This window comes from Coregonus lavaretus (assembly GCF_964263955.1).
Source record: "Coregonus lavaretus genome assembly, chromosome: 5".
NCBI classification, from domain to species: domain Eukaryota; kingdom Metazoa; phylum Chordata; class Actinopteri; order Salmoniformes; family Salmonidae; genus Coregonus; species Coregonus lavaretus.
The window spans coordinates 36,126,653-36,152,323 of NC_139992.1; the positions used below are offsets into that span (position 1 = coordinate 36,126,653).

General features: G+C 46.4%; 1 protein-coding gene across 1 annotated transcript in view; it reads right to left on the minus strand.

Annotated features, from left to right (window-relative positions):
• Positions 1 to 218: 218 nt before the first annotated feature.
• The window catches only part of LOC311130149 (SLIT-ROBO Rho GTPase-activating protein 1-like), a gene marked incomplete at both ends in the record, with an annotated part of 32,449 nt that continues 6,996 nt past the window's right edge, over positions 219 to 25,671 (minus strand). Inside the window, 21 exons of the mRNA XM_084162836.1 lie at positions 219 to 641; positions 778 to 1,099; positions 1,606 to 1,719; positions 2,109 to 2,289; positions 2,788 to 2,861; positions 3,069 to 3,293; positions 3,972 to 4,077; positions 4,881 to 5,015; positions 5,099 to 5,176; positions 11,329 to 11,389; positions 11,478 to 11,511; positions 11,648 to 11,675; positions 11,986 to 12,070; positions 14,995 to 15,192; positions 19,019 to 19,120; positions 19,265 to 19,486; positions 19,642 to 19,770; positions 19,960 to 20,136; positions 20,776 to 20,838; positions 23,771 to 23,878; positions 24,013 to 24,067. Of these exons, the coding sequence (XP_084018962.1) occupies positions 219 to 641; positions 778 to 1,099; positions 1,606 to 1,719; positions 2,109 to 2,289; positions 2,788 to 2,861; positions 3,069 to 3,293; positions 3,972 to 4,077; positions 4,881 to 5,015; positions 5,099 to 5,176; positions 11,329 to 11,389; positions 11,478 to 11,511; positions 11,648 to 11,675; positions 11,986 to 12,070; positions 14,995 to 15,192; positions 19,019 to 19,120; positions 19,265 to 19,486; positions 19,642 to 19,770; positions 19,960 to 20,136; positions 20,776 to 20,838; positions 23,771 to 23,878; positions 24,013 to 24,067 (2,920 nt within the window). The remainder of the gene's footprint in view (positions 642 to 777; positions 1,100 to 1,605; positions 1,720 to 2,108; positions 2,290 to 2,787; positions 2,862 to 3,068; positions 3,294 to 3,971; positions 4,078 to 4,880; positions 5,016 to 5,098; positions 5,177 to 11,328; positions 11,390 to 11,477; positions 11,512 to 11,647; positions 11,676 to 11,985; positions 12,071 to 14,994; positions 15,193 to 19,018; positions 19,121 to 19,264; positions 19,487 to 19,641; positions 19,771 to 19,959; positions 20,137 to 20,775; positions 20,839 to 23,770; positions 23,879 to 24,012; positions 24,068 to 25,671) is intronic.

Here is a 25,671-nt window from a genome sequence, read left to right on the forward strand (position 1 = left end):
AGTAAACTCCTTTACACCAAGAAGAGAGTACACACCAACCTGACAACACACATAAATATCATGGCATATCATAGATCATATCATATATTATTTTGTATTACTACATAAAACCCTTTTAGTTTCAGATCTGTCCTACTGCTTTCTACCCTTGTTCAGGTTTCTAAACAGTAAGCAGGTACCCTGTTCTCCTATTCTTTATTCTGGGCCGGTTTGGCTCATCACATGGTGCAGGACTTGTCCAGCAGTGGGGGCAGAGGTGGGGTGTTGCTCTTGGGGGGCACCAGGGGTTTGGGCCTCAGGGCTGGGGGGCGAAGCGGAGCCCCCATACGGAGTGGAGCTCCCGCTATGGGCTTGAAGGAGCCCAGGGTGTCAGGGGAAGGGTTGGTGGATCGGAGGGGTGCAGGAGGGGGGCCGGGGAGGGGAATGAGGGGGCTCAGAGGGCTGAGGGGACTAGGGGTACCAGGAGTCCCTGGGGTGGAGGGGGTGCTGTGGGGGCTGGGCGACTCGGAGGAGCAGGCTGTGATTGGGCTGTTCTTAACCTGCTCCAGTGTGTCCAGGACCACGTCAGGAGCCGGTCTGCAGCCCCCACGCTCCAACTGCCTCAGCTGCCCCAGAGCCACACTCACACTCTCCTCTATGTCCTACAGAGAGAGGGGGAAGAGGCAGGGTGGAGGAAAGCGGGAGTGGCAGAGAGAAAATACAAGATGAAGTGTAGTTTGATGTGTGCAGCAGCTGTCTGTTTTTGTATAATTACTGTATGCGTGTGTGTGTGTGTACCTGTGCCAGTGTGTCTGGGTCTAGGGTTCTGGAGCTGAAGCCGTGCTGCCCGCTGCTGGAGCGCCGGATAGGTGTGTCTTCAGGCCGACGCAGCGTATCTTGGCGGCTCACGGTAACCGTTACCACGGCAGTGGAACGGCGACGACGCTCGGGGCTGTCGAGAGGCGGGGTTAAGCCAGTGCCCCGCCCCAGAAGGAGCTCCCGCGGGCTGAAGTGACCAGAGACGGGCGGTGAGTTCCTCTCCAACACACCCCCGTTACCATGGTCTTTAGAGAGACCGAGGGGGCGGCGGAAAATGTCAGTCCGCTTCCTGCGGTGGCTGCTGTGGAGAGACGTACAGTATAGACCGTTGGCTAAGATTAGCGCTTGACTAAATCAATACACTCCACAAACCGCTAGCTTAGCTTGTTAGCTTTGTGCAAGTTATAGGTCTGTGGTGGTTTGTTGTGTGTTATTAACTATGACCTGTTGTAGGTCTCAGGCGATCTAACTACTGACCTGTTTTAGGTCTCAGGCGATATAACTACTGACCTGTTATAGGCCTCAGGCGATCTAACTACTGACCTGTTGTAGGCCTCAGGCGATCTAACTACTGACCTGTTGTAGGTCTCAGGCGATCTAACTACTGACCTGTTGTAGGTCTCAGGTGATCTAACTACTGACCTGTTGTAGGTCTCAGGCGATCTAACTACTGACCTGTTGTAGGTCTCAGGCGATCTAACTACTGACCTGTTGTAGGTCTCAGGCGATCTAACTACTGACCTGTTGTAGGTCTCAGGCGATCTAACTACTGACCTGTTGTAGGTCTCTGGCGATCTAACTACTGACCTGTTGTAGGTCTCTGGCTGTCTGTCAGCAGGAGAGCTCAGCTCCCTTCTGGCTCTCTTGTCGTCATTGCTAGTGCTCCCACTGTCGCTGTCCACTGTTGATGCAGAGTCAGGCCTGAAACACCACACAGAACCTCTTACCAACCAATCAGCACTAAACAGAACCTGCTCCCCAACCAATCAGGGCACTCCAACTAATCAGACAAATGATCAATTAGTCAATCAATACCAGTGGCCAGTAATTGTTCACTCTAATCAATTTAATAACTTAGGTCATCAATCAATTTAGTCAGTCAATCAATCAATCCCCCCAAAAACAGTTTAAAGAATCAAATGGGCAGTTCCTTTGATACTGAAAAAGGAGTTGAGCACGTCAATTTCTCATTCTACAGTTAATTTGATAACAATCCACAACGGGATGCCACTGTAGGCATATTTTACAGACGTTCTCTTGGCAGGTTTGTGTTACTTAGTGTGTATGCTATGCTGTAGCCGTGTACTTGCCTGTCCTTCAGTGTTATGTACTGGTGAGGCACCAGGCCATGGGTGCCGTTGAGTCGCCCCTCCCACCAGTCATGTGACGCACGCTGGAACAGCTGCAGGGTCACGCCCTTCTTAAAGGAGAGCTCCCGCCCCGACCGGCCCGTATAGTCATACCTGGCCACCGCCTCTACTGCTTCCCCCTCTGAGAGACAGAGAGGGGGTGTGGGGGGGGGGGGGGGTAGAGACAGAGAGAGAAAGAAAGATGAGGAGGCAGGAAGAGATTTATAGAGAAAGAGAGAGAAAGAAAGATGAGGAGGGAGGAAGAGATTTATAGAGACAGAGAGAGAGGGGGCGGGAAGCGGGAGGACAGAGAGAAAGGAGAGAAGAGCCAGATCGTATGATCGAGGGGGACCTGTCAATCATTCATCTTCCCGGCTCGACCCCCCCCCCCCCCCCCCGAGCTCAGCCAATGAGGAACGAGGGGGACGCGAAAGAGAAATCAGAGCATTAGTCTTAGCTAGCCATCACCCCACCGCACCCCCTCCCCCCTACAATGGGAATCACACACTGCACACAACGACAGGGGAGAGAGGGGGGTCTCTATGCTAGCTGTTGCCATGGAGACAGCTCTCTATCCATTGGTGAATGAGAGAGATAAGCCCACTGGGTGATTGTGTAGAGGTCAGAGGTCAGAGCGTACCCTCCTCACTGGTCTGGGTCTCTGTGCCGCCGTCAGGCTCCGCCTCCCCACCCGGCTCGCTGAACGGACTCTCGCTAGAGAGGGAGAGAAAGAGAGTTTGGGTGCGGGGGGAGGGAAAGAAAGAAAAAGGGAGTGTAAGTACCATAACTGCAGTAGTCAGCAATACTAGACAGACTTGCTAGAACCGAGCCCTCTTGATATTTCACAAAATGGATGAACAGAAGGATAAAAGCACAGATGGTTGCAAGGCTGGAGTATACAGTATAGTCCATCTGTCTAACCAGTACTGGTCTCCAGTCATGCACTTCTCATAGATTGGCCCAGGCAGCTCCGGGGGGTCGGGGAAGATGTTGTCGTGGTGCAGGATGACCGTCTTGATGACCTCATTAACATGCGCCTGGCAGGCCACCTGGTCCAGGGCGTCGGGCGTGGGCAGCAGGGTGGGGCCGAAGACGATGGCCAGGTTCCCAGCATCCATCATGTTCTCATCGCTGTACTGGGATAAGCTGGGCATGGGGCACAGGGCAAATGTTACTATTTAAACGCAACATCACATGACCAGGCAGGAAGTAAAACACTAACTCCAGGATACAAATATAAGTATACTGAATGTTCTTCATACTCATACTGAATACTACAATCTAACATTCTGCAATCTAACATTCAGACTCTGCTGTGGTAGATCACACCTGCACCTCACACTTCTCTCTCTTTCCTCCCGTTCACACTTCCTCCTCCATCTCTATTTGGAGCTGCAGAGATGAGACATCGTGTTCAGCCAAATACAGACAGACAGACAGACCGTGTTGTGTGTGGTTCTGTGTGATCTAGACTACTGCGGACCTATATGTTCTAGACTAACCCGGGACTGGTTCTGTGTGTTTGACTAATCCAGTACTGGTTCTGTGTGTTCTAGACTAACCCAGTACTGGTTCTTTGTCGTTCTATATTAGTCCATACCTGGTTCTGTGTTTCTATATGTTATAGACTAGCCCAGACCTGGTTCTGTGTGTTCTTGACTAGCCCAGATCTGGTTCTGCTTGGTTCTATATGTTCTAGACTAACCCAGAACTGGTTCTGTGTTGTTCTATGGGTTATAGATTTACCCAGTACTGGTTCTGTGGGTTCTAGACTAGCCCAGACGTGGTTCATGTGTGGTTTTGTGTTAGCGTAGAGACACTCACTGGTTGAGGAAGGCGAACAGGTATCTCATCACGACCAGTGTCGCCCGTGGAACACCCAGCAGAATCTTACGAATACACTGAGCTCTGTCATACAGGCTCTCTATACCTGTGGGAACACACACACACACACACCAGCTGTCAGTAATATTCCCAAGAAAGCATGAGGTGTAATCCTGACACATCCTGGAATATAAGCAGCCAACAGAGAGAGGCAGCTAGCTCTCTGTGTGTGTTTCAGAAAGAAACTAAGTGAGTTGGAGACAAAGGACTGGGAGATTGTGTGTGGGAGGAAGAGAGCAAGCAAGATACAGAGTGAGAGATACAGAGGGACCCATTTTGACATGAATGTAGTACTCATAGCACTTTTTAATCACTGCATTTCAAAACTGCTCTTTTTGTCAATGAATGTCAGTTGTCGTGTAGCTCAGTTGGTAGAGCATGGCGCTTGCAACGCCAGGGTTGTGGGTTCGATTCCCACGGGGGGCCAGTATGGGGAAAAAATAAATAATAATGTATGCACTCACTAACTGTAAGTCGCTCTAGATAAGAGCGTTTGCTAAATGACTAAAATGTAAACAGGCGCTGATCATTTATGGAGACCTAAAACGAACGGTGCATTTATGTGAAGCATGAATAACAATTGGAATCTGTTGCATTTTAAATACGTTTTGAATTAAGGTCCATATCGACTGCTGATAAGGTCATTTTGCATGTTAGAGCTGTCCAAATGTCACCTGCAGTCATGGTAAATCACAAAACCTTCACAGCTGATCATTTTTACAAACACACATACTAATTGCATACACACAAAAAACAACCCCCCCCCCCCCCCCCCCCCCTTAAAACAGTGATCCCTGTCCTCCTGTCCCGCCACCTCCCCACACCATAGAGGAAGGAAGTGCTACTTACAGACACAGGAAATGAGGTCGTTGAACCTTTCCTTGGGAAAGAGGGGGTTCTCCAGCCCCCGGAAGTAGAGCTTCAGCACACCGGCCACAGAGTTGATGTCATGGTTATTCTCCTCGTCAATCAGGGGGTCGTTACCTTGGCAACAGAGACGGACATGGTCAGTTTCCTCTCCCCTGACCTGGAAGCACAAGTATGATGACCTCACAGTGACCTCTCACCTCTCTCAAATGAGTTCTTGATGTCATTGACCTCCACCTGCGACCCCGACACACGGAATATGCCCTGGTGCTGAAGACCTGAAGGAGATGGAGAGGCGGTTATGAGAGTCTAATCATGTGTCAGTACACAGAGGAACGTGAAAGGACTTGATAGGTGTAAGCAGTATGGATTTGGCTGCTAACCCCTAGCCCCCAAATAGGCTAAGTGGAGGATCCACCATGTTGTTTTCAACAGTCCAAGATGGCATAGCAGTGTGGTCGTGTTTTCTGTAGTGTTCTCATGTAAATAGCCAGTTTTTTGTTTCTTTTGTCTTTTTCGTATATATTTCTCAATCTCACTTTCCATCCTTTAACTAAATATACTTTCTTGCAACCTGCCTCACCCAATGTGGAACGGATTCTATTATTTCTTCATACATTTTAATCCAGAACCTCTGGCTGAAACTAGCCAGCTACAGTGGGGAAAAAAAGTATTTAGTCAGCCACCAATTGTGCAAGTTCTCCCACTTAAAAAGATGAGAGGCCTGTAATTTTCATCATAGGTACACGTCAACTATGACAGACAAATTGAGATTTTCTTTCTCCAGAAAATCACATTGTAGGATTTTTAATGAATTTATTTGCAAATTATGGTGGAAAATAAGTATTTGGTCACCTACAAACAAGCAAGATTTCTGGCTCTCACAGACCTGTAACTTCTTCTTTAAGAGGCTCCTCTGTCCTCCACTCGTTACCTGTATTAATGGCACCTGTTTGAACTTGTTATCAGTATAAAAGACACCTGTCCACAACCTCAAACAGTCACACTCCAAACTCCACTATGGCCAAGACCAAAGAGCTGTCAAAGGACACCAGAAACAAAATTGTAGACCTGCACCAGGCTGGGAAGACTGAATCTGCAATAGGTAAGCAGCTTGGTTTGAAGAAATCAACTGTGGGAGCAATTATTAGGAAATGGAAGACATACAAGACCACTGATAATCTCCCTCGATCTGGGGCTCCACGCAAGATCTCACCCCGTGGGGTCAAAATGATCACAAGAACGGTGAGCAAAAATCCCAGAACCACACGGGGGGACCTAGTGAATGACCTGCAGAGAGCTGGGACCAAAGTAACAAAGCCTACCATCAGTAACACACTACGCCGCCAGGGACTCAAATCCTGCAGTGCCAGACGTGTCCCCCTGCTTAAGCCAGTACATGTCCAGGCCCGTCTGAAGTTTGCTAGAGTGCATTTGGATGATCCAGAAGAGGATTGGGAGAATGTCATATGGTCAGATGAAACCAAAATAGAACTTTTTGGTAAAAACTTAACTCGTCGTGTTTGGAGGACAAAGAATGCTGAGTTGCATCCAAAGAACACCATACCTACTGTGAAGCATGGGGTTGGAAACATCATGCTTTGGGGCTGTTTTTCTGCAAAGGGACCAGGACGACTGATCCGTGTAAAGGAAAGAATGAATGGGGCCATGTATCGTGAGATTTTGAGTGAAAACCTCCTTCCATCAGCAAGGGCATTGAAGATGAAACGTGGCTGGGTCTTTCAGCATGACAATGATCCCAAACACACCGCCCGCCAACGAAGGAGTGGCTTCGTAAGAAGCATTTCAAGGTCCTGGAGTGGCCTAGCCAGTCTCCAGATCTCAACCCCATAGAAAATCTTTGGAGGGAGTTGAAAGTCCGTGTTGCCCAGCGACAGCCCCAAAACATCACTGCTCTAGAGGAGATCTGCATGGAGGAATGGTCCAAAATACCAGCAACAGTGTGTGAAAACCTTGTGAAGACTTACAGGAAACGTTTGACCTGTGTCATTGCCAACAAAGGGTATATAACAAAGTATTGAGAAACTTTTGTTATTGACCAAATACTTACTTTCCACCATAATTTGCAAATAAATTCATAAAAAATCCTACAATGTGATTTTCTGGAGAAAAAAAATCTCATTTTGTCTGTCATAGTTGACGTGTACCTATGATGAAAATTACAGGCCTCTCATCTTTTTAAGTGGGAGAACTTGCACAATTGGTGGCTGACTAAATACTCCCCCCCCCCCCCCCCCCCACTGTAACTAGCTACTTGCTATTAGCCACCGTTAGCGGTCTTCACCGTGGCCTGCACTACCTACCAGCCAGCTCTAGCCTGGACAATTATCGGCCAGTCTGCACATCGCGCTATCGAGCCAGAGCATATCGGATTTTCTGCCGGAATCACTGAATCACTGGACCTTAACACCGGATCATCGCAACTAGCTAGCTGCAACCAAATGGCTGTTGTCGTTGTTGGCTAATCACCATTGTCCTGAAGCTAACTCCAGTTAGCCTTGAGCTAGTCTCGAGCCAGGCCCATCTCCCGGCTATCTACCTCTGTGTGGAACGGTTTCTATTATTTCTTCATATATTTTTATCCAGAACCTCTGGCTGAAACTAGCCAGCTAACTAGCTACTTGCTATTAGCCAACGTTATGATCACTCAGCTACACTGCTGATGCCTGCTGGACTGTTCCTATATGCTAGAATGTTCCTTTATACGGTACCCCATCCTGTTTATCTGTTTAGTCTCAGCTCAAACTTTCATCGCCATTACCAGCTGTTGTCTTAGCTCTCTCGAATAACACCTGTGACTGCTTTATGCCTCTCTCCCATGTCAATATGCCTTGCCTATTGCTGTTTCGGTTAGTTCTAACTGTACTTTTTCAATGTAGAGCCCCCAGTCCTGCTCAACCTGTCTCAGATAGCTCTTTTGTCCCACCCCCACACACGCGGAGACTGGCTCAATCGGTACCTCCAGTGATGCTATCTCTTTCATCTTTACCCAACGCTTAGGTTTACCTCCACTGTACTCATATCCTTCCATATCCTTGTCTGTACATAATGCCCTGAATCTATTCTACAACGGCCGGAAATCTGCCCGTTTTTTTCTCTGTACCCAACGCACTAGAAGACCAGTTCTTAAAGCCTTTAGCCATATCCTTATTCTACTCCTCCTCTGTTCCTCTGGTGATGTAGAGGTTAACCCAGGCCCTGTAGCCCCCAGTATCACTCCTGCTCCCCAGGCGCTATCATTTGTTGACTTCTATAATCGCAAAAGCCTTGGTTTCTTGCATGTTAACATCAGAAGCCTCCTCCCTAAGTTTGACTTATTCACTGCGATTCTGAAATCTCCATTCCCAACTATAACATTTTCCGTCTAGATAGAACTGCCAAAGGGGGCGGAGTTGCAATCTACTGCAGAGGTCTATCATACTATCCAGGTCTGTGTCCAAACAGTTTGAGCTTCTACTTCTAAAAATCCACCTTTCCAGAAATAAGTCTCTCACTGTTGCTGCTTGCTACAGACCCCCCTCAGCCCCCAGCTGTGCCCTGAACACCATATGTGAATTGATTGCCCCCCATCTATCCTCAGAGTTTGTATTGCTTGGTGACCTAAACTGGGATATGCTTAACACCCCAGCCATCCTACAATCTAAACTAGATGCCCTCAATCTCACACAAATTATCAAGGAACCTACCAGGTACAACCCTAAATCCGTTAACATGGGCACCCTCATAGATATCATCCTGATTAATTTACCCTCTAAATACACCTCTGCTGTCTTCAACCAGGATCTCAGCGATCACTGCCTCATTGCCTGCGTCCGTAATGGGTCCGCGATCAAACGACCACCCCTCATCACTGTCAAACGCTCCCTAAAACACTTCAGCGAGCAGGCCTTTCTAATTGACCTGGCCCGTGTATCCTGGATGGATATTGACCTCATTCCGTCAGTAGCGGATGCTTGGTTGTTCTTTAAAAAGTGCTTTCCTCTCCATCTTAAATAAGCACGCCCCATTCAAAAAATGCACAACTAAGAACAGATATAGCCCCTGGTTCACCCCAGACTTGACTGCCCTTGACCAGCACAAAAACATTGTGGCGTACGGCATTGGCATCGAACAGTCCCCACGATATGCAACTTTTCAGGGAAGTCAGGAACCAATATACACAATCAGTTAGGAAAGCAAAGGCTAACTTTTTCAAACAGAAATTTGCATCCTGTAGCACTAACTCCAAAAAGTTTTGGGACACTGTAAAGTCCATGGAGAATAAGAGCACCTCCTTCCAACTGCCAACTGCACTGAGGCTAGGAAACACTGTCACTACCGATAAATCTACGATAATCGAAAATTTCAACAAGCATTTTGCTATGGCTGGCCATGCTTTCCACTTGGCTACCCCTACACCGGCCACCAGCTCTGCACCCTCCGCTGCAACTTGCCCATGCCCCCCCGCTTGTCCTTCACCCAAATTCAGATAGCTGATGTTCTGAAAGAGCTGCAAAATCTGGACCCCATCAAATCAGCTGGCCTAGACAATCTGGACCCTTTCTTTCTAAAATTAGCTGCCGAAATTGTCGCAACCCCTATCACCAGCCTGTTCAACCTCTCTTTCGTATCGTCTGAGATCCCCAGAGAATGGAAAGCTGCCGCGGTCATCCCCCTCTTCAAAGGGGGTGACACTCTAGATCCAAACTGTTACAGACCTATATCCATCCTGCCCTTCGAAAGTATTTGAAAGCCAAGTTAACAAACAGATCACCGACCATTTAGAATCCCACCGTACCTTCTCCGCTATGCAATCTGGTTTCCGAGCTGGTCATGGGTGCACTTCAGCCACGCTCAAGGTCCTAAACGATTTAATAACCGCAATCGATAAAAGACAGTACTGTGCAGCCGTCTTCATTGACCTGGCCAAGGCTTTTGACTCTCTCAATCACCGCATTCTTATTGGCAGACTAAATAGCCTTGGTTTCTCAAATGACTGCCTCGCCTGGTTCACCAACTACTTCTCAGATAGAGTTCAATGTGTCAAATCGGAGGGCCTGTTGTCTGGACCTCTGGCAGTCTCTATGGGGGTGCCACAGGGTTCAATTCTCGGGCCGACTCTATTCTCTGTGTATATCAATGATGTCGCTCTTGCTGCTGGTGACTCTCAGATCCACCTCTACGCAGACGACACCATTTTGTATACATCTGGCCCTTCATTGGACACTGTGTTAACAAACCTCCAAACGAGCTTCAATGCCATACAACACTCCTTCCGTGGCCTCCAACTGCTCTTAAACGCTAGTAAAACTAAATGCATGCTCTTCAATCGAACGCTGCTTGTACCCGCCTGCCCGACTAGAATCACTAATTCTCGGCGGGTCTGACTTAGAATATGTGGACAACTACAAATACCTAGGTGTCTGGTTATACCGTAAACTCTCCTTCCAGACTCACATTTAAGCATCTCCAATCCAAAGTTAAATCTAGAATCGGCTTCCTATTTCGCAACAAAGCCTCCTTCACTCTGCTAAACATGCCCTCGTAAAACTGACTATCCTACTGATCCTTGACTTCGGCGATGTCATTTACAAAATAGCTTCCAACACTCTACTCAGCAAATTGGATGTAGTGTATCACAGTGCCATCCGTTTTGTCACCAAAGCCCCATATACTACCCACCATTGTGACCTGTACGCTCTCGTTGGCTGGCCCTCACTACATATTCGTCGCCAAACCCACTAGCTCCAGGTCATCTATAAATCCCTTCTAGGCAAATCCCCGCCTTATCTTAGCTCATTGGTCACCATAGCAACACCCACCCGTAGTATGCGTTCCAGCAGGTATATCTTACTGGTCATCCCCAAAGCCAACACCTCCTTTGGTTGCCATTCCTTCCAGTTCTCTGCTGCAAATGACTGGAACGAACTGCAAAAATCTCTGAAGCTGGAGACACTTCTCTCCCTCACTATCTTTAAGCATCAGTTGTCAGAGAAGCTTACCGATCACTGCACCTGTACACAGCCATCTGTAATTAGCCCACCCAACTACCTCATCCCCATATTGTTATTTACATTGTTATTTATTTTGCTCATTTGCACCCCAGTATCTATATTTGCACATCATATTCTGCACATCTATCACTCCAATGTTAATACTAAATTATAATTGTAATTATTTTGCACTATGGCCTATTTATTGCCTTCCCTCCATAACTTACTACATTTGCACACACTGTATATAGATTTTCTATTGTGTTATTGACTGTACGTTTTGTTTATTCCATGTGTAACTCTGTGTTGTTGTTTTTTTTCCCCGCACTGCTTTGCTTTATCTTTGCCAGGTCGCAGTTGTAAATGAGAACTTGTTCTCAACTGGCTTACCTGGTTAAATAAAGGTGAAATAAAATAAAATAAACAGTCGGACTCACCATGGAGGTTGATGTAGCGGATACAGCTCTCCACCAGCAGAGGAATGGCTTTAGTCGAGTCCTAAAAAACACATCCCATGCAATTAAGCAACCAGCAGAGGCCAACCACACACAGACACAAGCAGCGGGAGGAAGAGTGGAAACATTACCTGGTGTTTGCTATGGGAGTTCTTTCGTCCACGGCTAGAAGGAGAGAAGCAGAGACAAGTTTTGTTTTGTTTTGCAGAGCTCAAAGACAAGAGGTGAGACAATCTAAAAGAAAGAAACAGCTAAAACAGTGCTTCAGTCAATAAAATGTTTATAGTTTTAAGAGCTATACCTGGTAGTCAGCGTGTCTGCTATATACCCTGGAGAGACATGAAAGACACAGGCAGACAGAGAGAGGGCAGGCGTTTTATTGGCAGACGGGGAGGGCATTAGCACATAAGGCATATTTCTAAGCCGTAAAAGAGAGGCAGTGAGAGAGATAAGAGTTCCAAAAAGAAAGCCTTGTTCGACCATCCTGATATCGCAAGCTTACATTCTGTTCCACTACACGGATTCAAGTGAAACAAAACGAGAGCGCAGCATTCAAGATGGTGGATCAGGCTAACGAAGAGAGAGAGGGTAGACAGCAAGAAAGAATGAGACAGCAAGATAGAATGTGGGGTCTCTTACCCTCGGCCATGGCTTTCTTCAGTAGGTCGTGTTTGGCCTGTAGTTTGGAGATCAGATTACTGCCCTCCAGATACTCACGGAACTTCTGTGGACCACAGACAGAAGAACATGCAGCTTTTATTAACTGTACATCTACCTAACTATATCATCTAGCCTGTGTGTATGTCTGTATGTCTGTGAGTGTGTGCAGGGCCGGCCCTCCCATTAGGCAAGATTAGGCAGTCGCCCCAGCCACCAGCTCATAGCCGTTGCTGCAGTTCCCGCCCCCACCCCAGTCCCGCTTCTCCCCGAAGTTCATTCCCACTATCATTGGTAGCTATGGTGATATGTGTGTGTTTTTACGGGATTATCCAATTGTGAAACATTAATACAAATCAATCAGCCAATTAAACTATTGTATTGTTTTTTAATGTTTGTGTGTGAGGAAGATGATTAGTGATCAAGGCAGTAGCCTAACCTAGCCTGTTAAGATTTGCAACCAAATTTGCTACCATGTCTAAGAGACAAAAACTATCAGGAAGCGAATATTTTTTAAAAACGAACGAGAAAAGAGGCCCAATCTCTAAACCAAAGAGATTCAACATGCCTCCGAGGACAGGCCGTTCATTCGCCGAGAAGGACGAACCCCCGTTCACTGGTTCTAGCAGCGAAGAGGGCGAACCGGAGGAGTCTGAGCCATCCACTTCCACCGATGATGACAGCTTTCTGGGTGGACAAGAACATTTGGTCGCACGAGGCCTAGCCACACCTCCAAACAATGCCAGCAGGGACCCTACTATCTAGGACCCGGACTCAGATTCGTCGCTCCACGTCCCGGATGACAGTTGTGCTGCTGCTGCAGCAGGATATCAATCCAAGGGCCTTTTTTCGGCCATGCAGCGCACACTCGCTGAACTTGGTTCTCTCTGATGCAGCATCTTGTTGCTTGGAGGCGGCTGAGTTTTTAACACCATCCAAGAGATTTATAAATTTTTATCCGGATCTACACATCGCTGGGACTTGCTGAAAGAGAATGTAAAAGATGGACTCACAGTGAAATCCCTCAGAGCCGGATGGGGGCTATGAAACCTGTGCGTTACAAAATCAACCTCCAAGAAGCAGTGTATGCTTTTGCTGCCAGGAAGGCCAGGCGAGTCAACTTGTCTTTGAAAAGGTAAGCCTTGATCATAAACTAATTCTATCACAGAGTAATTTGTAAGATTACTCAATTATCTATCGCCTGTTTACTCCGTAATTATTAGACTTAAATAGACTACATCCTAATCTCGCTCTCTGATTATTTGATTTCAGGACCATTGACAGCTACCGAGAGAACATCGCTGACTGCAATGCAGCACCACAGCAGAGGAAAGAGGCCACTAGGCGGGCCACGAAATGAAGAAATGCTGAAACTGATGTTTGACAATCAAATTTGATATGTAAATAAACAAAATTCGTTAAGGCTGGGTCATTGACAGAAAGCTTATTTTACACTGCTCCAACGAAACGAGTCCCGCCTTTATGAAAGCACTTGTTTCCAAAACTCAAATTATCTCACTCTTTTTACAGTTCTACAGGAATATTAAATAATATGTTAAATATGTTAAATAAAAGTGTTATTTCTATTGTAACAATTGTGGGTTTGTGCCATGTGTGATAACAGGTGTCATATTATTAGTAAGAAACTCTGTTTCCTACTATAGGCAGCTGGCTGCATAGTGATTGCAACATTGTAACTCTCCGATGCAGGGGTTAATGTAAAATTCATTTTTGCCCGGTAATGGACCTCCTATATGTGCACGCGCGCACCAAAAAAATGTTATGGGCCTAATCATAGAATTGCATATAGAATTGGAGCCTATTTCTCCCTATTAAAAAACATGGTAGGCCTAACTGTTTGACAAACACTATTATGCTATCCATAGATGTCGGTATAGCCAAATCCTCCAATACAGTCGCATGCACTCCTTAAATACCTCGTGTTTGGGAAGGGCTTGGTGTGTTTGGGTGTTTGGGCTCTAATTGAGTGAGGGTATCCCACACCCTTTGTTAAAGAAAAGGGCAAAAAGGATATCTATTGTTAGCTTTATATTTGGAAATAAATACATAAAAAGTATCCAGATTATATAAAGCGTTCTATAACAATGCTTAACTCTGTGAAGCCTTATGGTAGAAACAAGCTTTAAAATTCATGCGAAAGACGTGACTCCGATGCATATGGGGATATATTGATTCCTCTCTATGACATTCTGAAGCTGAGCTGCAGCCTATAATATTCAAGGAGACAAACAAATTGACTTTGCTATTCTGTCCCTATTAATTGAGGTTTTCACTTTCTGAAAATAGAAGACGTTTGTTTAAACCCAGGCAGCTTTTAGGGAAGCACTTCTGTTGTTGGGTTATGCAATGGAGGAGTAGCCAGTAGTTGAAGCTTACATTTTTCTGCTTCGGTAGAGCGTCTGTCTGGATGGAAAGGTAACTTTTGAAAGTGCCATGCTTATATTCATAAGGATGTCTAAGATTTTATTATTTGCAAACAGCTGTTGCAAACAAGACACTGGTTTGACATTGGAGAAATATGGTAAGAATGCCTATTTCTCTGCCCATTCTTTCCTGAAACGTCTATTTAATTCTCCACCTTTCTTTTGAGACTTTTTCAGCCCATTTCCTTTTGATTGCAAGATGTTTTTCCCCAATCAACGCACACAGAAATATAAAAAACGAATTTAATAGAGACATTGGTGATTTTATCAGTGTAATCAGATTGAAAATATTAGGCTGTTATTGACATTGTACTGATTATATAGCCTACTAACCAGATGTTTTTAGTTTTTATTTGTAGCATAGGCACATGGATTGGGCTGCTATTATGTTCTGTTCCTCCGATTTCTAGCTGAGAAAAAAAGAGGCCCAAGGCTGAACCTATTGCAGACCCCTGCTGTACATAGTTTAGCAGGGGGACGCCAGTTTTTTGTCTTGCCTAGAGCGGCAGAACGTCCAGGGCCGGCCCTGAGTGTGTGTGTGTCTCACTGTAAAGTAGAAGAGCTCAGTCTCCTGTTGGTTGGCACGGCGCTTGGCGAGGCTGGGTTTGTTTAGGTAGCCGTCCGACACGCTCGACTTGACTGACTCTGAAGAGGGGCTGTGGGTGAAACTCTGGGAAACGTCATAGTCATCCAGCACTGTCATGTCCTGAAGGGTGGTGAGAGTGGCCCCCCATGTCTTCTTCACCTGGGGGTAGGGGAAGTAGAGTTAGACCAAAGTAATCACTCACAGATTATGTGTAGTGTATGTGTGTGTTCATGTATTTGTAGATATGAGGTTTGAGCGAGTGTGTATGCGCATATTAAATCTGTATGGTGCAGGTGGTGTGTGTTTATTTGTGTATGGTAATTACGATGTGTGTGTGTGTGTGTGTGTGCTGAGACGTGCAGATGCAGCTCAATACTCCAGTCTCCATCAGCACTTCTGTGCCCTTCAGGGTGCGATAACAGCTGCCCTCCCATTCCAGAGCAATCCATATACAATCTGCTCAACAGTAATACACACTCCAAAAACACACTATACATACCCAGAAACAGCTATAGCTTCAGGGCACGAAAACGGTTTATTTGTAGTTACAAAATCACTCCAACCCAACCAATTTATCTGTTACAAAATCACTCCAACCCAACCTCCCTCTCCTTCTTCCCACAGCATGTAGTCTGAGAGTCAACCAAACTACAACACAGCACACTGGGAAACTGTATATGTCTGGTCTCACCTCTACAGCAAAGCACACTGGGAAACTATATACACTGCTCAAAAAAATAAAGGGAACACTTAAACAACACAATGTAACTCCAAGTCAATCACACTTCTGTGAAATCAACCTGTCCACTTAGGAAGCAACACTGATTGACAATACATTTCACATGCTGTTGTGCAAATGGAATAGACAACAGGTGGAAATTATAGGCAATTAGCAAGACACCCCCAAAAAAGAAGTGGTTCTGCAGGTGGTGACCACAGACCACTTCTCAGTTCCTATGCTTCCTGGCTGATGTTTTGGTCACTTTTGAATGCTGGCGGTGCTTTCACTCTAGTGGTAGCATGAGACGGAGTCTACAACCCACACAAGTGGCTCAGGTAGTGCAGCTCACCCAGGATGGCACATCAATGCGAGCTGTGGCAAGAAGGTTTGCTGTGTCTGTCAGCGTAGTGTCCAGAGCATGGAGGCGCTACCAGGAGACAGGCCAGTACATCAGGAGACGTTGAGGAGGCCGTAGGAGGGCAACAACCCAGCAGCAGGACCGCTACCTCCGCCTTTGTGCAAGGAGGAGCAGGAGGAGCACTGCCAGAGCCCTGCAAAATGACCTCCAGCAGGCCACAAATGTGCATGTGTCTGCGCAAACGGTCAGAAACAGACTCCATGAGGGTGGTATGAGGGCCCGACGTCCACAGGTGGGGGTTGTGCTTACAGCCCAACACCGTGCAGGACGTTTGGCATTTGCCAGAGAACACCAAGATTGGCAAATTCGCCACTGGCGCCCTGTGCTCTTCACAGATGAAAGCAGGTTCACACTGAGCACGTGACAGACGTGACAGAGTCTGGAGACGCCGTGGAGAATGTTCTGCTGCCTGCAACATCCTCCAGCATGACCGGTTTGGCGGTGGGTCAGTCATGGTGTGGGGTGGCATTTCTTTGGGGGGCCGCACAGCCCTCCATGTGCTCGCCAGAGGTAGCCTGACTGCCATTAGGTACCGAGATGAGATCCTCAGACCCCTTGTGAGACCATATGCTGGTGCGGTTGGCCCTGGGTTCCTCCTAATGCAAGACAATGCTAGACCTCATGTGGCTGGAGTGTGTCAGCAGTTCCTGCAAGAGGAAGGCATTGATGCTATGGACTGGCCCGCTCGTTCCCCAGACCTGAATCCAATTGAGCACATCTGGGACATCATGTCTCGCTCCATCCACCAACGCCACGTTGCACCACAGACTGTCCAGGAGTTGGCGGATGCTTTAGTCCAGGTCTGGGAGGAGATCCCTCAGGAGACCATCCGCCACCTCATCAGGAGCATGCCCAGGCGTTGTAGGGAGGTCATACAGGCACGTGGAGGCCACACACACTACTGAGCCTCATTTTGACTTGTTTTAAGGACATTACATCAAAGTTGGATCAGCCTGTAGTGTAATTTTCCACTTTAATCTTGAGGGTGACTCCAAATCCAGACCTCCATGGGTTGATAAATTTGATTTCCATTGATAATTTTTGTGTGATTTTGTTGTCAGCACATTCAACTACAATGGGGCAAAAAAGTATTTAGTCAGCCACCAATTGTGCAAGTTCTCCCACTTAAAAAGATGAGAGAGGCCTGTAATTTTCATCATAGGTACACGTCAACTATGACAGACAAAATGAGGAAAAAAAATCCAGAAAATAACATTGTAGGATTTTTAATGAATTTATTTGCAAATTATGGTGGAAAATAAGTATTTGTTCAATAACAAAAGTTTCTCAATACTTTGTTATATACCATTTGTTGGCAATGACACAGGTCAAACGTTTTCTCTAAGTCTTCACAAGGTTTTCACACACTGTTGCTGGTATTTTGGCCCATTCCTCCATGCAGATCTCCTCTAGAGCAGTGATGTTTTGGGGCTGTCGCTGGGCAACACAGACTTTCAACTCCCTCCAAAGATTTTCTATGGGGTTGAGATCTGGAGACTGGCTAGGCCACTCCAGGACCTTGAAATGCTTCTTACGAAGCCACTCCTTCGCTGCCCGGGCGGTGTGTTTGGGATCATTGTCATGCTGAAAGACCCAGCCACGTTTCATCTTCAATGCCCTTGCTGATGGAAGGAGGTTTTCACTCAAAATCTCACGATACATGGCCCATTCATTATTTCCTTTACACGGATCAGTCGTCCTGGTCCCTTTGCAGAAAAACAGCCCCAAAGCATGATGCTTCCACCCCCATGCTTCACAGTAGGTATGGTGTTCTTTGGATGCAACTCAGCATTCTTTGTCCTCCAAACACGACGAGTTGAGATTTTACCAAAAAGTTCTATTTTGGTTTCATCTGACCATATGACATTCTCCCAATCCTCTTCTGGATCATCCAAATGCACTCTAGCAAACTTCAGACGGGCCTGGACATGTACTGGCTTAAGCAGGGGGACACGTCTGGCACTGCAGGATTTGAGTCCCTGGCGGCGTAGTGTGTTACTGATGGTAGGCTTTGTTACTTTGGTCCCAGCTCTCTGCAGGTCATTCACTAGGTCCCCCGTGTGGTTCTAGGATTTTTGTTCACCGTTCTTGTGATCATTTTGACCCCACGGGGTGAGATCTTGCGTGGAGCCCCAGATCGAGGGAGATTATCAGTGGTCTTGTATGTCTTCCATTTCCTAATAATTGCTCCCACAGTTGATTTCTTCAAACCAAGCTGCTTACCTATTGCAGATTCAGTCTTCCCAGCCTGGTGCAGGTCTACAATTTTGTTTCTGGTGTCCTTTGACAGCTCTTTGGTCTTGGCCATAGTGGAGTTTGGAGTGTGACTGTTTGAGGTTGTGGACAGGTGTCTTTTATACTGATAACAAGTTCAAACAGGTGCCCTTAATACAGGTAACGAGTGGAGGACAGAGGAGCCTCTTAAAGAAGAAGTTACAGGTCTGTGAGAGCCAGAAATCTTGCTTGTTTGTAGGTGACCAAATACTTATTTTCCACAATAATTTGCAAATAAATTCATAAAAAATCCTACAATGTTATTTTCTGGATTTTTTTTTCTCAATTTGTCTGTCATAGTTGACGTGTATCTATGATGAAAATTACAGGCCTCTCTCATCTTTTTAAGTGGGAGAACTTGCACAATTGGTGGCTGACTAAATACTTTTTTTCCCCCACTGTATGTAAAGAAAAAAGTATTTAATAAGATTATTTCATTCATTCAGATCTAGGATGTGTTGTTTAAGTGTTCCCTTTATTTTTTTGAGCAGTGTATGTCTGGTCTCACCTCTACAGCAAAGCACACTGGGAAACTGAAGTACATATGACTGTGTGATAAATGTGTGTCTCACCTCCTCGTTCTCTATCTTCAGGGTGGAGAGGCGTGACTGGAGCTGCTGCAGCCTAGATGTGAGCTCTGCCTGCACCTGTGGCTGGGCGGCTATCTGGGTCACCTGACAGGAAACAGGAACAACACACAGCATGACCGGGCGCCTACCCGGTGTGTGTGTGTGTGTACTGTATGTGTACATCTGTCTGTGAGAGTGTGTGTGTGTGTGCATGCGTGCTTGTGTGTTTTTGCACTTTTGCGCACTCACCGGGTCCCCCATGTGGGGCTGGAAGCTGAAGCATGGTGGGGGGCAGAAGGCGGTGGGGTAGAGGCCCAGCAGGCGCTGTCTGTCTCGGGCAGGATCCAGGCCTTCCACGGCCCCCTCCAGTACCTCCAACCCTGTCCGCCTGGAGGCCTCCAGACTCAGCTCTGCAGACAGGTAGGTCTTCAACGCACGACTCAGACTGGAGTGGTACCCCAGGTCACAACACTGAGGGAGAGAGAGATGAGATGGTAATGTGTTAGAGAAAGAAAGACACACAGCTTCTAACACTTTTTGCCAACACTTCTTAGGTAATAGTGAAATCTACTGAATAGGCTTGTTTGTGTTAGTGTGTGTGTGTGTGTGTGTGTGTGTGTACTCACGTCTATGATATCGGGCAGGTCGTGGATGTAGTATTTGAACACGGAGGAGTTGGTGGCCTCCATCGTCAGCAGGTACTCGTTCCTGGCCTTCAGAGACTTCAGCTTGTTCTCAGAGTACTTAGCCTTCCTCTGGAGAGAGAGCGACAGAGAGAGAGAGAGAGACCAGAGGGAGGAGAGTGAGAGCAGAGAGAGCGAGAGAGAAGGAAGGTGGGGAGAAAGGAAAAGTTAGAGACTTTTTAGAGACTCTTAAAAAATCTAAATTAATGCAGGAAAGGAGAGGGTGCATGTCTGAGGTCTGTCCCTCAGGGGTCTCCGTACCTTCTCCCTCATCTTCTCCATCTTGCGGGCGGCGTTGCGTCTCTGGTGACGTTCCTCTATACGCATGCCGAATAACGGCTCCACCCCCCCTCCAGGCCCCACCTGACGCTCGGCATCCCTCAGCTTGGTCTCCGCGTTCAGCGTCTCCCCATGGTACATGTGGTATGTCTTCATCACCTAGCAACCACAGCCCACAATGCATCCATCTGTCAACAACTCTGCCCAGGCAAATCGTCTGGGTCGTGTTCAGAAGGCACTAATGGACGGAAATGTTTTGACATGGAGAGCAGAAAGAATGCTCCTCATTGGACAAGTTCAGGTAGTACCTCAATCATTTGAAAGTGTTTTCTCCTGTTTCGTGCCTACTGAACATGACCTTACTGCTGATACCACAATCACCTATAGAAATGCACCTGATAAATGTTGCCCACAATTGGCAGAGTTGCACCCACCCTAAACCTCCCTTCCCCCTGTGAGGGTAGGAACAGACCTGTCCCCTCTCTAAGTTCTTGCTAGCTCATGTGTTTATTTATTTACACCAGAAGCTTTTAAGGCTGCCAAGCCTTCACTTAACTAAACACTCCAATCAGCAACTTTCCTTTGGAGCATTTTGCTGAAATTACAAGTATTGGTAAAGCACAGAAAAAGTGACTCATTCCTCAAAGTTCATGTTGCAATGTTTAAAATGAAGTGTGGCAGTTGTTGATGATGTATTGTTTAAGCACAGGAAAAGTGACAGTAAAAAAAGCTTGCAACTCCCTAAAGTTATATGTTTAATGGACACTGTGTGTGGCAGTTATTGATGATGTCACTTACGGTGTAGAGTTCATTAAGGAGTTTCATCAAGTCCTCCTGCAGCTGAAAGGTGATCTCTTTACTCTGAGAGAGGAGGGAGGGGAGAGGAGGAGGAGAGCAGAGAGGATAGACGAGAGGAGGTATGGAGGAAGAGAGAGAGGAGGAGAGAGATATTTCATCAACACAGAGTGGAGAAGGGAGGAGAACTCTGTAGGATATACAGTGGGGAGAACAAGTATTTGAAACACTGCCGATTTTGCAGGTTTTCCTACTTACAATGCATGTAGAGGTCTGTAATTTTTATCATAGGTACACTTCAACTGTGAGAGATGGAATCTAAAACAAAAATCCAGAAAATCACATTGTATGATTTTTAAGTAATTCATTTGCGTTTTATTGCATGACATAAGTATTTGATCACCTACCAACCAGTAAGAATTCCGGCTCTCACAGACCTGTTAGTTTTTCTTTAAGAAGCCCTCCTGTTCTCCACTCATTACCTGTATTAACTGCACCTGTTTGAACTTGTTACCTGTATAAAAGACACCTGTCCACACACTCAATCAAACAGACTCCAACCTCTCCACAATGGCCAAGACCAGAGAGCTGTGTAAGGACATCAGGGATAAAATTGTAGACCTGCACAAGGTTGGGATGGGCTACAGGACAATAGGCAAGCAGCTTGGTGAGAAGGCAACAACTGTTGGCGCAATTATAAGAAAATGGAAGAAATTCAAGATGACGGTCAATCACCCTCGGTCTGGGGCTCCATGCAAGATCTCACCTCGTGGGGCATCAATGATCATGAGGAAGGTGAGGGATCAGCCCAGAACTACACGGCAGGACCTGGTCAATGACCTGAAGAGAGCTGGGACCACAGTCTCAAAGAAAACCATTAGTAACACACTACGCCGTCATGGATTAAAATCCTGCAGCGCATGCAAGGTCCCCCTGCTCAAGCCAGCGCATGTCCAGGCCCGTCTGAAGTTTGCCAATGACCATCTGGATGATCCAGAGGAGGAATGGGAGAAGGTCATGTGGTCTGATGAGACAAAAATAGAGCTTTTTGGTCTAAACTCCACTCGCCGTGTTTGGAGGAAGAAGAAGGTGAGTACAACCCCAAGAACACCATCCCAACCGTGAAGCATGGAGGTGGAAACATCATTCTTTGGGGATGCTTTTCTGCAAAGGGGACAGGACGACTGCACCGTATTGAGGGGAGGATGGATGGGGCCATGTATCGCGAGATCTTGGCCAACAACCTCCTTCCTTCAGTAAGAGCATTGAAGATGTGTCGAGGCTGGGTCTTCCAGCATGACAACGACCAGAACACACAGCCAGGGCAACTAAGGAGTGGCTCCGTAAGAAGCATCTCAAGGTCCTGGAGTGGCCTAGCCAGTCTCCAGACCTGAACCCAATAGAAAATCTTTGGAGGGAGCTGAAAGTCCATATTGCCCAGCGACAGCCCCGAAACCTGAAGGATCTGGAGAAGGTCTGTATGGAGGAGTGGGCCAAAATCCCTGCTGCAGTGTGTGCAAACCTGGTCAAGACCTACAGGAAACGTATGATCTCTGTAATTGCAAACAAAGGTTTCTGTACCAAATATTAAGTTCTGCTTTTCTGATGTATCAAATACTTATGTCATGCAATAAAATGCAAATGAATTACTTAAAAATCATACAATGTGATTTTCTGGATTTTTGTTTTAGATTCCGTCTCTCACAGTTGAAGTGTACCTATGATACAAATTACAGACCTCTTCATGCTTTGTAAGTAGGAAAACCTGCAAAATCGGCAGTGTATCAAATACTTGTTCTCCCCACTGTAGAAATACACTGCAAATGAGAAACGTTTCATAATCAGATAAAGAAGGCATATGAATAAAGCAATCAATCCATGAACAGATGAATCCATAAATAAAAAATATAGTGGCAGGAGCCAGGCTGTAGCTCGTGTGTGTGTGTGTGTGTGTCTGAGTCCTTCTCATGTATTAAACAGCTCCTTCCAGTTTGGGAGTTTGAGTTATAGTATTCTGTACAGCATTAATATTGCATTAAGCCAAATGACTCTGAAATCCCAGAATGGATTAATCCCATTCCACTAGCCTTGATGAATCCCATTCCACTAGCCTTCTCACTGTGAGGCGGACCAGCTGAGTCTGTCACCATGGACACCAGGCTGTCAGAAACGCAGTGTTGTCATGGTCACCAGCCGGTGTCATCCTGGGCTCACTCACAGTGACTGACAAGTGTCATCTGTGTGCTAGAGCTTAATACAGGGGCGCAACTTTCACTGGGGACGGGTTTTTTATTTTTATTTTTTGTCCCCCCCAGTTTTATCATTGTAATGTAATACAAAACGAGGCAACAATGTGCTTTAGGACCATGCGGACGCCTCCGAGCGGTCGGGTAGGCTGTTTGGAGTGTTTATCAGACTGGAAAAAAATATAAAAATAAATTGTCCCCACCACTTCTAAAACCAAAGTTGCGCCCCTGGCTTCATAAGCAGTTATAACACAGTTACTAAGACTCTATGTCTAGGTGTACTGTATGTAGCTACTAGCTAGCAGGTATCTCAGCACTTTAGCTCTCATTAATAAAACAGGAGCCACAGAGAGATGAATAATGAACATGATGAGCTAAACTCGGAAGAGGTTTGTGTGTGTGTGTTTAACTTGTTCTACAGTACTCGGAGGCAGGCTTCTTTGAACATACACAGGGGGAAATGTGTGCCGCTTCTGTACTTTTGATTAAAACCCATCAGGTTAACTCTTTGTGGCTCCTTTTATAGCTCCCTCTCAAACCAAGAGGCTTCTCGGAAAATACACAGGGGGAAATATAAGCCTTTACATTTCATTAGAAAACGTTAACTCTTCTAGTCCTCTTCTAGCTCCCTCTCATACTAACAGAATTGTCGTTAAAGCTATAAAACCCTCTATTCCCTTGGGAACATCATCTTTGAACTCTGACCCCTGATGATGTGACACGTGCATGAGAAGAGGCTGTAATTGGCTCACTCTTTTGAGCAGGCGGGCAGAGTCGTCGCTGATGTGGGTGAGGCGGGTGATGACGTTGTTCAGGTAGAGGTCACTGAGGGTGGCGTGGTCCTTACTCTCTCTCCTCACCTGAAGAGAGAGATAGATCATGTGTTTACATTGCCTAAACACAGTCAACTATTTAATGAAGAGAACCAACATGTCAGCAATATGTGCCTTCAGGATTGAGCACCCATGCAAACAAACACAAACACATTCATTACCTGGTTCAGCAGCAGGTACCAGCAGTTAACTGGAGACAGCAAGTTCTGGTCCTTTCTGTAGGAGAGAGAAAGATCGGGGAGGTTGTACTCAAATCAACACAAACCTCCTGGTATGGCAACTGCACCACCCGCAACCGCAAGGCTCTCCAGAGGGTGGTGCGGTCTGCACAATACATTACCTGGGGCAAACTACCCGCCCTCCAGGACACCTACAGCACCCGATGTCACAGGAAGGCCAAAAAGATAATCAAGGACATCAACCACCCGAGCCACTGCCTGTTCACCCCGCTATCATCCAGAAGGCGAGGTCAGTACAGGTGCATCAAAGCTGGGACCGAGAGACTGAAAAACAGCTTCTATCTCAAGGCCATCAGACTGTTAAACAGCTATCACTAGCACATTAGAGGCTGCCGCCTATAGACATAGACTAGAAATCACTGGGCACTTTAAGAAATGGAACACTAGCCAATTTAATAATGTTTACAGTGAGGGAAAAAAGTATTTGATCCCCTGCTGATTTTGTACGTTTGCCCACTGACAAAGAAATTATCAGTCTATAATTTTAATGGGAGGTTTATTTGAACAGTGAGAGACAGAATAACAACAAAAAAACGCATGTCAAAAATGTTATAAATTGATTTGCATTTTAATGAGGGAAATACGTTTTTGACCCCCTCTCAATCAGAAAGATTTCTGGCTCCCAGGTGTCTTTTATACAGGTAACGAGCTGAGATTAGGAGCACACTCTTAAAGGGAGTGCTCCTAATCTCAGCTTGTTACCTGTATAAAAGACACCTGTCCACAGAAGCAATCAATCAATCAGATTCCAAACTCTCCACCATGGCCAAGACCAAAGAGCTCTCCAAGGATGTCAGGGACAAGATTGTAGACCTACACAAGGCTGAAATGGGCTACAAGACCATCGCCAAGCAGCTTGGTGAGAAGGTGACAACAGTTGGTGCGATTATTCGCAAATGTAAGAAACAAAAAATAACTGTCAATCTCCCTCTGCCTGGGGCTCCATGCAAGATCTCACCTCGTGGAGTTGCAATGATCATGAGAACGGTGAGGAATCAGCCCAGAACTACACGGGAGGATCTTGTCAATGATCTCAAGGCAGCTGGGACCATAGTCACCAAGAAAACATTTGGTAACACACTACGTCGTGAAGGACTGAAATCCTGCAGCGCCCGCAAGGTCCCCCTGCTCAAGAAAGCACATATACAGGGCCGTCTGAAGTTTGCCAATGAACATCTGAATGATTCAGAGGAGAACTGGGTGAAAGTGTTGTGGTCAGATGAGACCAAAATGGAGCTCTTTGGCATCAACTCAACTCGCCGTGTTTGGAAGAGGAGGAATGCTGCCTATGACCCCAAGAACACCATCCCCACCGTCAAACATGGAGGTGGAAACATTATGCTTTGGGGGTGTTTTTCTGCTAAGGGGACAGGACAACTTCACCGCATGAAAGGGACGATGGACGGGGCCATGTACCATCAAATCTTGGGTGAGAACCTCCTTCCCTCAGCCAGGGCATTGAAAATGGGTCGTGGATGGGTATTCCAGCATGATAATGACCCAAAACACACGGCCAAGGCAACAAATGAGTGGCTCAAGAAGAAGCACATTAATGTCCTGGAGTGGCCTAGCCAGTCTCCA